This window comes from Sciurus carolinensis, chromosome 14 (genome assembly GCF_902686445.1).
Source record: "Sciurus carolinensis chromosome 14, mSciCar1.2, whole genome shotgun sequence".
Taxonomy (NCBI): domain Eukaryota; kingdom Metazoa; phylum Chordata; class Mammalia; order Rodentia; family Sciuridae; genus Sciurus; species Sciurus carolinensis.
The window spans coordinates 37,545,187-37,557,174 of NC_062226.1; the positions used below are offsets into that span (position 1 = coordinate 37,545,187).

General features: G+C 52.4%; 1 protein-coding gene across 9 annotated transcripts; it reads left to right on the forward strand.

The window, feature by feature from the left end:
- The first annotated feature begins 221 nt into the window (after positions 1 to 221).
- On the forward strand, positions 222 to 11,771 carry Atosb (atos homolog B). 9 transcript variants are annotated; one of them, XM_047525304.1, is made up of 10 exons: positions 4,729 to 5,011; positions 6,578 to 6,609; positions 7,746 to 7,889; positions 8,128 to 9,097; positions 9,231 to 9,289; positions 9,474 to 9,579; positions 9,705 to 9,863; positions 10,090 to 10,158; positions 10,242 to 10,417; positions 10,519 to 11,771. In XM_047525304.1, the coding sequence occupies exons 4-10, from the start codon at positions 8,204 to 8,206 to the stop codon at positions 10,670 to 10,672; spliced, it is 1,617 nt and encodes a 538-aa protein (XP_047381260.1). In that variant the 5' UTR covers positions 4,729 to 5,011; positions 6,578 to 6,609; positions 7,746 to 7,889; positions 8,128 to 8,203; the 3' UTR covers positions 10,673 to 11,771. The 9 variants fall into 9 exon arrangements, with proteins under 9 accessions (XP_047381263.1, XP_047381265.1, XP_047381264.1 ...); XM_047525311.1 differs by lacking the exon at positions 6,578 to 6,609 and having other exon boundaries at positions 8,128 to 8,795; positions 8,910 to 9,097; XM_047525305.1 differs by lacking the exon at positions 4,729 to 5,011 and adding an exon at positions 5,050 to 5,153.
- Positions 11,772 to 11,988: the final 217 nt, after the last annotated feature.

Below are 11,988 nucleotides of genomic sequence, written 5' to 3' on the forward strand. Positions count from 1 at the left end.
TGCACTTGCTAACCCAGACATCCCTACAAAAAAGTTTCAAATTTCACAGGCAGCTCACGCCAGCGAGAAAGCTTGAGAGCCCTGCTTGGGCTTGCGCTTTGTCCCAGGTTCCGGGTCCCCACCCCCGTCTGGGTCGAGTCAGCTAGGGCTTGCAGCCGACTGACCAAAACCCCGCCCCTCTAGACCTGTCATCACAGAAGCCGCACGTGGCTGGGGTGGGACCTCAAGCGACCTGGAGCCAGCACTTTGTCTCCTCCGTCATCCATTGGGGCCTCCGCCGCCAATCAGAGGCAGCGGATCCGGGCTGGAGCGTGAGCGCCTGGGTGAGGCCAGAGAAAGAAGGGGCGGGCGAAGAAAGCCTCAGAGATCGGTGGGGGCTGGTGGTGGAAGGGGTCTGGCGGGGATTCTGCCAGGCTGGAATCCTCCGAGAGGGAGGGTCCTGGTGAAAGGCGGAGAGACCAAAAGGAGGCGGGGATCAGGGTGGGGCTTAGGGAAAGCGGAGGATCCTGGGGAAATGCAAAGAAGACGAGAGGGGGCGGGGCAAGAGAGGGCGGGGCCTGGGCTACAGAGGAGGAGCCTGAGGGATTAAAGAAACGAGGAAAGGGTACAAGCCCAGGGAAGGTGGGAGCTGGGACAAGGGAGAGGGTGGGCTGGGCTGTTGTGGGGGCGGGGCTCGGGCCAAAAGGGGGTGGTTTGCAGACCGAGGCTGCAGCTAGAGCTGCTCAATAACTGCCCCAATCCATTACCTCCTCAAGTGCGACGGGACCCACGGAACTACAGGTGTGGGGCGGGGTACGCGAGGAAGAAGGGACAAGGACGATGGTGCGCTTGGGCAGACAGGAGGTGGGGGGACACTGTTGGGGATGAAGAGAATCTGGCTACCTATGTGGGGGTTGGACGCGAAGTTAGGGAAGCAGTTAAGTCAAGGACGCATTATCCAGGGACTCATGTGGGGGAAGGGCGAGAGTGCTTTGTGGAGGTGGGAGGCACAACGTTAGGGGGCGAGGTCGCTGTCTGATGTAGAGGGTTGGTGGGGGATACACAAGGGGGAGGGAATTTGAAAGACCTTTGGGGGAAGAGGACTGGTGATGGGGAAGGGCTGGTGGTCCAGAGTGTGGGAAGGAAGGCCTGAGGGACCGCGTGGAGGAAGAGGGGATGCGTCTGTGGGCCCTGTGTGAGGGGAAAGTGTTGTAGACCCCATTCAAGGGGGGAGAACTTCCAGTACTTCTAGAAAGTAACAGTCTAAGGCATTGTAGGGACTTCAGGAAGACATCTCTGTTTTGTGTTCTAGGAGTGAGGGTGATGGAATTATTGGGGTTGAAGAAACTAGTTTGTAGTGCTCCTGGCTGCTCAGCTCCTAACTGCACCAATGGCCTGGGCACTCCGAGAAAGAGCCAGGTCCTGCTGCCACCAGGGCTTGTGTGACTGTCTCCTTAGTCTACTGGATCCGTAGGGCTGAGACAGGGATTTCTCCCCCCAGCTGGTGTGGGGACCCTTCCCCCATGGGGTTTCTGTCAACCCCCAACCCTAGTTCCTGTTCCTCACTGAAGCCTGCCTAGGTCTCTAGCCCCCCTCCCCCACTTTGCCCTGCCCTTAAGTTCTGGGTGTGCTCATTTCCCACTTCCTTCCTCACCCTGGGGCCTGGCCTGGTCCTCGCCCGTCTAGGATCTTTGCCCTGCCAGGGACTTTGTACTCAATGACCAGAGACCCTGGTAACCAGCAGCAAGGTTCAGATCCCATCCCACTACTACCACCGAGGTCTCTGCCAACTGACTCACAAGTGACTGGTAGCCACATTTTACTGCTTGTCAGTAACTAATTTTCCCCATCCTTGTCTTTCCACTGAGTGGGGAATCCTAGGGCCCTCAGAAATTCTGGGCTTCTCTGGGAGGGTGGGAAGCGGTAAGGAAGTACAGAGGATCTTTGATGTGTCTTTTGAGAGGTAGGCTGCTATTGTAAGCTGAACCTGGGAAGGGATGTGAGATTCCAGCCTCAGCTAGGGGAGGAAAGGGGAGTGGCTCCTGGATTGGAAACTGTCAGAAGTAGGACCTCGTCCTCTAAGGGGGCTCCCCTGGTTCCCTGTGGGGACTTGAAATAGTGCCAGAGGTCTTTTTGCTTCTGCTGGCTGGGAGAGGGTGGGAAAGGGCTGCCTTCCACACCGTGACTGAATGAGTGTGACAGTATTGCTGAAAGGGGCCCCAAGCCAGTCTCCCATACAGCCACCCAGTAGCTGAGAGACTGGCTGAGGTGGGGGGCTGCTGAGGCCAAACAAAGCTGTGGGTAGGGTGGGGTATAGGAGGGCAAACTGAAGCCTTTTGAAGAGGAACTGATTGCTATGGCAACACTGCTTCCCAGACGGTCTCTCAGAGAGGGCGGGCCTAGGATAGACTCACTCCAGCTTCCTCAGGACTGGGGCATTTTGTGTGAGTGGGTGGGGCGTGAAGAAAAAGGGCATCAGTTTGCTGCTGAGGCTGGAGTACATAGCCTTTCTGCTTTGGTACAGGCTGCAGGGCATTCAGATAATTGGGTTCATCCTCTGAAGTGGATATGAGTGAGTAACAGTCATTAGAATTATAAGGTCTGATTTGTAGAGGCCTTCAGTGGTCATTGTTTATACAAATCCCTCATTTTACAGAGTTGGAAATTTATGGCCAGAGAGACTGATTTCCCAGGTCTCATAGTGAAAGAGCAGGAGTTAGAATTCATATCTGATTATTATTCGCCAGCCCAGGGCACATTGTTTTTCTTCCCCGAAGTTTATTGAATACCTATTATGTACCAGGCTCTGTAATGTTGACCCTGGGAATGTGACCATGAAGGAAAAAAAAAAAAAAAAAAAAAAAAGATAAGCTTGCTGCTCTCGTGGAGCTTCCATCTAATAAAGGAAGACAAAATTGTGTGTATGTTTGTGAGAAGTGGGGTAGGTCAGTTTGTGATAACTGCTAATTAAAAAAAAAAAAAAAAAAAAAAAAGCAAGGTAAAAGTTTAGGACATAAGACCTCTTGATTGTACCATACCACTCTTCCCAGAGCACACAGAGGCCTAGAACATCTTTGATTTTTACCCATGAGTTACTGTCCCCTGGCCTTTGTAGGTATATAAAGCCAGGCCCAGTGGTAGTGACAGTAAAATAGAACAAGATGGTGTTGCTAAGGGATTGTTTCTTTCCTACAGTGTTCTGTATCTCTAGTAAGCTTTTAATAAAGCAGATAGGCTCTTATATTGATACTCTGCAATTTTGGTCAGGGTGTTGAGAATTTCTTTAATCCTATTCCTTAACATTAGGGAACCAGCAAGGAAGTCAGCCTAGGGGGACTGGGTTCTTTTTCAGGGCTCTTCCCTCATCTGAGATAAGGAGAAGGGAGCCTAAAAGAACTGTTATTTGCTTGCTCTCCCAAGTCTAAAGCAAAAAGAAGAAGTAGGGGACAGGGAGCTTCTTTTTATAGTCCAGTGACAACCTGATGTTCTTGGGGAGCTCACAATAAAGTAGAAATAAAAACCTTGGACTTTCCGTTGCCTCTGAACTGTAGAATAATGTACTTCTTTTGGCTTTGATGTTTGCCTCCTACTTCTGTGGATGACAGAAAAAGCCTGACTGTCTGACTTGCTGATGACCTGTCTGATTGCTGATAAGTTCAGAGAGTGAGGTAGACAGGGCTATCCATTTTCTTAGGTTGCTTCTAGAGAAGGTCCTCAAAAAAGTGTCTTTGAACACCCAATCCTTGCAGAGATTTCCATTCTAGTCATTTAAAGAATAGGAGGACAGGATTAGAGATACTGTTTCTGCTGCCACTTGGCTGGATCTGGGATAGGCCTGGGGCCCAGTGACTCAGGGGGAGGGTTGGGAGTTTCAAGGGAGCTGTGAGTCATAAGGATAAGCTCCATCACAAGAGTTGGGCTCATTTCCCCAACTTTGGGCAGAAGCCCTCCTGTCCCACTTCCTAGTGTGCTCTGCTCTTTGAACAGGGACCTGTGAGTAAAAAGTGCAGGCAAATGGGATGGGGCAGCCTGATCTCAAAAAAGGAGTTCAGAGATAACAAGAAATAATACCGGTTCCTGAAATTAAAATGTATCCTTAAATCAGGAGTCCTTGGACCCCACTAACAAAGGCGAAAGAACATAAATTAGCTGTAGGAAAGGAAGAATACCATTTCTCAGCACCATGAAGATGGGGTATTAAATTAGGTCTTCTGCTCTGGCATGAAGCTTGCTGGGCTCCAGCAGCCCTCTGGCTTAGGAGCTCTGGTATGGAATGTGGGGAGAGAAGAATGGGAGTGGGTATATTTGGGGTAAGGTCTTGTTTAGGAAGAGCAGGCTAACTTTGGGGGTTGTTGAATTGCATCTGTGAAAGCCCTATTATTTTCTATTAATTAGCTTCGGAAGAGAAGGGGTGGGAGAGAAGGACTGAGAAGCGTGAGGCCTACACCGTTGAAAGGGTTAAATGGCAGGACAGAGTTGCTTTGGACTCGGGCAGCTGAGGGGTTAAGGCGATGGGCGGGGCGACCTTGGGTAGGCCTGCCCCCTTGTGGACCAATAGGCGTGCACCTCCAGGAGAGGGCGTGACTTACACTCAGGGTCGCAGGGAGGCTGGCCTCCTATAAGCCAATAAGCATGGCTGCTGCCCAGGGGGCGGGGCCTGAGGGGGGCGTGGCAGCAGCGGCGGGGGTGGTGGGGCGCTGGGCGGGGCGGGCGGCCCCATCAGCTGGTAGGAAATGGCCTGTGAGTCAGAGGGGCAGCGGAGTCGGCGGCGCGGAGCCGGGGTGGCCCCGGGGAGGGACCGGAGCGGGGAGGGGCGCAGCAGCGGCTGGGGGGCTGCGGGCGCCAGGGTCCGCTAGTATTGCACACGAAGCTGATTAGGGAAGAGCCTCGCAGAGCAGGGCTCAGCCTAAGCTACCCTTTGTCTGGGTTGGGGGCCCGTAGCAGGGAGGACCGAGGATCGAGGGGTGGGACCGGGACAGGACGGAAGGGCCTGGAGCAGCGGCCACCGCAGCGGAGCCAATTTGGGAGCGGGGTGAGTGTGTGCTAAGAGGAAAGAGCAAATCTCCGAAGCCACAGTAGGTTATGGGGCCTGTCCCAGGCTATGGGGAGGAAAGGACCTGGGAGGCTAAGCAAGGGATGGGGGATCGTCCAGAAAAAGGAGTCCAGAAGCCAAGGTGAGTCGCTTGGCTTAGTTTGGAGGGGTTGCTTAGATCTGCTCTCTCTTCTCTAAGGGTGGAGGGGCCCGAGGGTAGGGACTAAGGGGTTGGTGGGAAAGCAGAGGTTGACCTTCCTACCCACAGTGGTGGTCTATGAGAACAACCTCCCAAGCTTGTGGAGACAGAATGTAAAATAGCCAGCAGTAGTTCTCTTTGCACAGGATAAGGGTGGAAAGCACATAGGTAGGAATTCTCCTTCCTCTCTCCCTCCATGGTCAGAACAGAAGCGGGTATCTTTAATACTGAAGGGAAGGAAGGGGAGAATTAACCTAGGAGCTCTACCTATATCAACACCCTCCTCTGTCACCTGCCGGGCCTAGCAGGTGTTTGAGGGTACAGATCCCATGGTATTCTGGGACTTGCTGGGTTTTTTTTTTTGTTTTTTTGTTTTTTTGTTTTTTTTTTTCTGTTTTGCTCCCTTGGCATGTTGGGAGCTGTAGTCCTTGCCAACCACAGCCTGGCACAGCTGTTTGATGCCAGCTGCTGCCCACCCCACAGATGAAGGGTGAGGTTTGGCCTACCCTGCCCTGCCCCCACCCCTTGCAGTCCTGCCCTGTGAGTCAGCTTGAAGCCATGGTCTAGAGCCAGACTGGCTGGGTGGCAGGGGAGTGAGTCTTTGAGCTTCTCGTTGATGGGGCAGGATCTGCAAGGACTCTGAGGTAATGAACATATGCCAGGCATGCTAGGGTCAAGTAGGGCATCATGTCATCACCTGGTTTCCCCAGGGCAAAGGCTCAGGCAGGCGACTAGGATGACATGGGATGTGGAGGTGCTAAGGAAAAGGCCCTTCCTGAACCTCTATGCTTGGATGAAGAAATGGAAGGGTAGAGATGAGAGGGCAGGTTCTATCCTCTGACAAGACTGCCATTGGCGTTCTACCCTTTCCAACCATCTCACCCACCACAAGGGACCAGAATTTTCTTAGGTATCTCAATTCTAATAAGGAGTTGATGAAATGGGAAAGTATGGGATACAATGATGAGAATAATTTGAATAGGAAAGTTTTTCAGTCCCCGAGTGCAAATATTCCCTCTCTCCCCACCTCCCACCCCCCATTTCTTTTGTTACTGATTCTCCCTGTACAATTAATCTCTCTGCTTCTCTCATCAGGGAGTTTTTCCCTTGCACTGTCAGGACTGCTGCCCAAATCTCTGGGGCTAGCATTCCACTGTTTTGAGCTCTGTTATGTGCTTTCCTCTGTTCTCAGAGTTGGGTAGAATAGTGGGGCACAGACCCATCTTCACAATCCTGTGGCCAGTCTAGAAGATGCTCACAGTTGCATGAGGTAGTGATACTGTCATAGGTGAGGTCTCAGATGAGGAAGATTATGGTCTGGGGTAGAAAGCAGACTTTCTGTTGAATTTTATTTGTTTATTTTGCAGTGCTGGGAATCAAACCCAAGGCCTCATGCATGGTAGGCAAATACTCTATCTCTGAGCTGCATCCTCAGTCTGAGAGATGACTTTCTGGAAGGGATGGCATTTGAAGGAGGAAGAGTATGGCTAGGATAGGCATACAAAGGGTACTCCATGAAGGGGAAAGGGCATTGTGAATGGCAGGCAGCACAAGCTACCAAAGGAGAAAGTTTACCCTGGGGGCCTTTAGCTTGATAGTTTCTTTCCCTAGTATGGACACCTGAGTGTAGATTAGCCAGTGAAGACCATCTTGTGTCTTGGCAGAAAAGCAGTGGTTTGGGTATGGGTGTTTTGGGGTGTGTGAACCCTGGGGGAGGGGTATGGAGAGATACTCCTAGTTGCTTCCAGCTGACTGCCTGCTGCTGCCTTATCTCTAGTTTGCAGAGCTTAGGGGGAGGGGTAGGCCCTGGAAAGTGTCTTCTGGTGTCTCTTCCTCCTGTCACTTGTTTTTGATTGGATTTGTTGTCTCATGTTAAAAAGACAGATTGCTGGGGAGATTGGGAGTTCAAGGCTATAGAACTGCTTTGAGCTGACCTGAAGTTTGTGTCTCTGAGGAGAGTGTAATGGGGTGTGACAGCCTACAAGAACTCTGCCCTTAACACTGTGGGGTGGCACTTGTCCCTTTTGATATAGATGTATGGAAGCTGTGCAACTCAGTGACCTTGAGTAAGAGAGCTGAATTATTTCCCTGACCACCTCCTAGGTGACATGATCTTTTGGATCTGGTGGGTATTTCATCCCCCTTCCAGTTCAGGGCAAGAGTCCCCAAGATGATGGCCCTGATAAATGGTTCATTTTGCCTCAACTCACTTTTTTTTTTTAGTTGTCAATGAACTTTTATTTACTTATTAATGTGCTGAGAATGGAACCCAGGGCCTCACTCATGCCAGGCAAGCACTCTACCACTGAGCCACAACCCCAGCCCCTCAACTCACTTCTTAACATCCTTTTTACATTGAACCAAGACCTACCTTTCTGTGACTCCTCAGCAGAGCCCAGCTCTGCTTCCTGGGTTCTGGATCCAGAGACTACTTCTGAAGAGCTCTTAGTGTGGAAGGAGGATATTAGCCCATAGTCAGGGAGGGGCCTTACTACTGACTCCAGGGATCCTGGTTTATGTCTGTTCTTTCATCAGGGTCCAGCTGAACCCAGGAGCTGCCCGGAATGGTGGCAGTCACCTTGCCAGTGCAGCAGGCATGGACCAGACTGCAAGCTAGGGGAACAAGGCATCAGTCTGGAAGAGGGGACACACAGCTAGGCTTGAGGCCCCTTCATCGGGGTAAGTGCCAGGAAGTGGGAGTGGGGAGCAGGTCCAATAAGAAACCTGAGTTAAATGTCACCCTCTCAGAAGTTCTAAGAGTGGTCTGTATATTCCATTAATCTATCTGGGGATTTGGACACCTTCACCCCCAGAACCTCTCAAGGTCACCTCTTCAGGTTAAGAGAGAATCTGAAACTCAATTGCAAGGAAAAGACTCATTGATTTCCCTGACTTTTTCTTCTCTTCTCTTGCACAGATGTCCCCAGGCCCCCCAACCCAGGCCCAGCATAAAGGCCGTGTGGGGGGGCCCCCCTGACTCAAGGGGGGGCTTCATGCGCCACGTGCAGGCGGAGCTGTCTCCATCCTCAGAGCCAGAGGCTGGCCCTTCGCAGCCTCCAGTCAGACAGGGGACCCTCCAGGGTGGCCTGCTCATGGGCTATAGCCCAGCAGGGGGGGCAGCATCCCCCAGGGTCTACCAGGTATCCATCTTTTCCCCTCCAGCTGGTGCCTCTGAGCCTCACAGGGCTTTGAAGCGGCCAGCCCCACCTACTGAGGGTCCCCGGGAGCTGAAGAGAGGCCCTGGGCTGGGGGCCAGAGAGGGACTACCCCCTGAAGAACCATCTACTGTGGGGCTATTGGCCCCAGAGGGACTGGGTCTGGGACTGGGTGTGGCCAGCCAGCATTTCTCCCATCATGGCCTCTGTGTTGTGGAACAGGGAGGTAATGCCACCTCACCTTGGACTTCAGGGGCCCGAAGACCCCCCTGGCTCCCATCAAATGCTTCCTGCAATACTTTGCACACCAGAGACTGGGCTTCCCCAGATCAAGGGGGACAGGGGTCCCTGGGGGAGTCTCCAGGGCCAGCCCCTTCAGGCCAGCTGCACACACTTGACACTGATTTGCACAGTCTTGCACAAATAGGGGGTAAGAGCCCAGTGGCAGGGGTGGGCAACGGGGGAAGCCCCTGGCCTAGGGAGTCCCCTGGCACTGCCAATGGGCACAGTCCCGAGCACACACCCCCTGGCCCTGGACCTCCAGGCCCCTGCCCTACCAAGCGAAGGCTGCTTCCTGCTGGAGAAGCCCTGGATGTCAGCTCTGAGGATGAGGGGCCAGCCCCTCGGAGGCGCCGGGGAACCCTGGGCCACCCTCCTGCTGCCAACAGTTCTGATGCCAAAGCCACACCCTTCTGGAGCCACCTGCTGCCCGGGCCCAAGGAGCCTGTTTTGGTAAGCCAGTAGAGGAACTCATCTACTCCTAAGTGGATATTTGTGTGGTTAATGGTGGAGGCCTGCGGAGATGTTCCTTTGAGAGCTTGTGATGAGTCCCTCCCTACCTTTTCTCAATTTTTTGTCTTAACAGGACTCAAGAGACTGCAGTCCCATGGGGCGGAGGCTGAAAGGTGCCCGTCGCCTGAAGCTGTAAGTGACCAGCTTCTCCCTCTACCCTGTCTGTGAGAGTGGGGGCACAAGTCTGTAATCCAACACTACAGTAGGGGACCGCAGGGCAGGAACCACTTGGTAGTGGCAAAGGGTGGAGCTGAAGGATATGAGCAGGAATCCCAGAATTCCTCAGTCCAACCCACTGTGTCCCCTCCTGTACTAGGAGCTCCCTTCGAAGCCTTCGGAAGGGACCAGGCCTGCTGAGCCCCCTCAGTGCCTCCCCTGTTCCTACCCCTGCTGTCAGCCGTACCCTGCTGGGCAACTTTGAGGTAGCTCCCCCTGGGCTTTGTGACTGGGGGTCCTGGGAGGAGTGGGATGGTGGAATGTGGCTTGGATGGATAAGGAAAATAATTGGCATCTGTCTCATAATGTGTTTTCCCCACCCTAACACTAGGAATCATTGTTGCGAGGACGCTTTGCACCATCTGGCCACATTGAGGGCTTCACAGCAGAGATTGGAGCTAGTGGGTCCTACTGTCCCCAGCATGTCACGCTGCCTGTCACTGTCACCTTCTTCGATGTTTCTGAGCAAAATGCCCCGGCCCCCTTCCTGGTATGACTTGACCTCAACCCAAAGTTAGCACCTCAGAAGAAGGAGGGATTGGGGGCTGGGGGAGCAGGCAAAAGATATTCCTTATATGTTCTTCACCTAAGAGTGGGTCAGGGCCAGGTGGGGAGAATTCTAGTGTGGAGGCAAGTCCAGGATGAGAGATTTTGGAGAGCGGTATTCAGGGCTTTCCTGGTCCCCAACTTGGTTGATGGCTCTTTGGTCTTCCTAGGGTGTCGTGGACCTGAATCCCCTGGGGAGGAAGGGTTACAGCGTGCCCAAGGTGGGCACCATTCAAGTGGTGAGTTTCCCTTGAGGGAGTGGGCATGGGGAGAGAAGAAAAGAGCCCTTAAGCCATATCAACTTTGGTTATCCTGTCCCCAGACCTTATTTAACCCCAACCAGACTGTGGTGAAGATGTTCCTTGTGACCTTTGACTTCTCGGACATGCCTGCTGCCCACATGACCTTCCTGCGCCATCGCCTCTTTTTGGTGCCTGTGGGTGAGGAGGGAAATGCTAGTCCCACCCACCGCCTCCTCTGCTACTTGCTGCACCTCAGGTAAGGAGAGGGTCCGGGTATCTCTTCCTTGAATAGAATTTCTCCTGGCTTCTTGAATAGAATTTCTCTTGGCTTACCTTGATTACACTGTCTTTCCCCAGGTTCCGGAGCTCCCGCTCAGGCCGATTAAGCCTACATGGAGATATCCGCCTGCTTTTTTCCCGCCGGAGCCTGGAGCTGGACACAGGGCTCCCCTATGAACTGCAGGCCGTAACTGAGGCCCCCCACAATCCACGTTATTCTCCTTTTCCATGATTGCCAGTGGTCTGAACCTAGGTGGGCCAAAAGCCTGCCCATCCTGCTTTATACTGGACAGAGTAAACACGTGGAGAGATGGCGAGAACCCCTTCAGGATTGAATTAAAGTCCTCACCACGCTCATGCCCAAATTGATTATTTGGGTATTTAAGGCTTCTGATCCTTTCACACACCCTGCCCTACTCCGGGTACTCCATGTGCCTGTTCCCTCCCTTGGGTTTCCCAGGCCAGCTTAGGTAGTAGGGAGGAACCAGAGCTACCCTGAGATTGTCCCAAGTCCCCAGGCAAGTCATGCCAGCATTGCCTCCCTGTCCTGGGCAGGGGCCACTTCTTATTTTATTTATTTTTAATTTATAATTTATTCAAATTGGATTGCCTTGGTAACCTCCCAAACCTGATAATTGGCATCACCCTTCCTCCTTTCTCACTCTCAAATATTGCTCCAAACTCAGGAGTTGAAGAGGCTGATGTGGAGCAGGGAGAAAACTGCTCTTCATCAGCTGAGGGCAGAGGGATTATCCCAGAGGAACTGAGTCACTAGCCAAAGACTCAGCTTCCCCTTTTGTTCCCTGTTCCCTTCCCTTCCCCTACCCTCCGATCCATCTTTGAAAGCCAACTTCATATATGAGTTGTGTGTGTATGTGTGTGTACAAGAGAGAGAGTGCAAGCACAAGCTTGCGTTTATGTGATATTTGTGTGAGAAAGAGAGTGTGCATGCATGCACACACACAGGGGTTAACCACCCCTCACCTAGGGCTCCAGACTCAGTTGTCCCTTTCCTCTTGCCTGTGTCTCCTTACTTTGGGGTCCTGACTGAGGAAGGTGTTTAGGGGCAGAGTCAGGGCCAAGGACTGGGATGTCTCCTCTCACCTGGCCAGATTCTGACCCACCTACCTCAGCTGGGATGAGGGGCATCCCTCAAACTCAGTTTTGTGGCTCCCAACTACCCTGTTCCCCACTCCAGACTCAGACACAGCCTCAGCCCTTGATTCCTGGGACATGGCTGAGGGGAACAAGCATTTGCTGAAACTTGAAAAAACAATGAAACAAACAAAACAGGAAAAATTGTACCTGGTACTTTTTTTTTTAGAAAAATAAATTTAAAAAAGAATAAATTCTTGTTTGGAAACTTGAACTAAGCTCTATTTTTTTTTTTTCCCCCTGTTGGAGAGAGGATGTAAAGGGGGATGGGGGACCTAACTGAAGCTGGGACCTGCCCTTACTTACTTCTGGAGTGAAGGAAGCCTGAGCCCATGAAGTCTTAGGCTAGGTCCTGCTGATTCTTGGGGCATACTTTTGCTTTTTTTTTTTTTT

Excerpts from the sequence above, each read along its gene's own strand:
- Atosb (XM_047525307.1), top strand. The coding sequence starts at position 8,204 with ATGCGCCACGTGCAGGCGGAGCTGTCTCCATCCTCAGAGCCAGAGGCT. Across the intron at positions 9,098-9,230 it reads GGCCCAAGGAGCCTGTTTTG|GACTCAAGAGACTGCAGTCC; the intron begins GTAAGCCAGTAG and ends TTGTCTTAACAG. Across the intron at positions 9,580-9,704 it reads CCCTGCTGGGCAACTTTGAG|GAATCATTGTTGCGAGGACG; the intron begins GTAGCTCCCCCT and ends CCCTAACACTAG.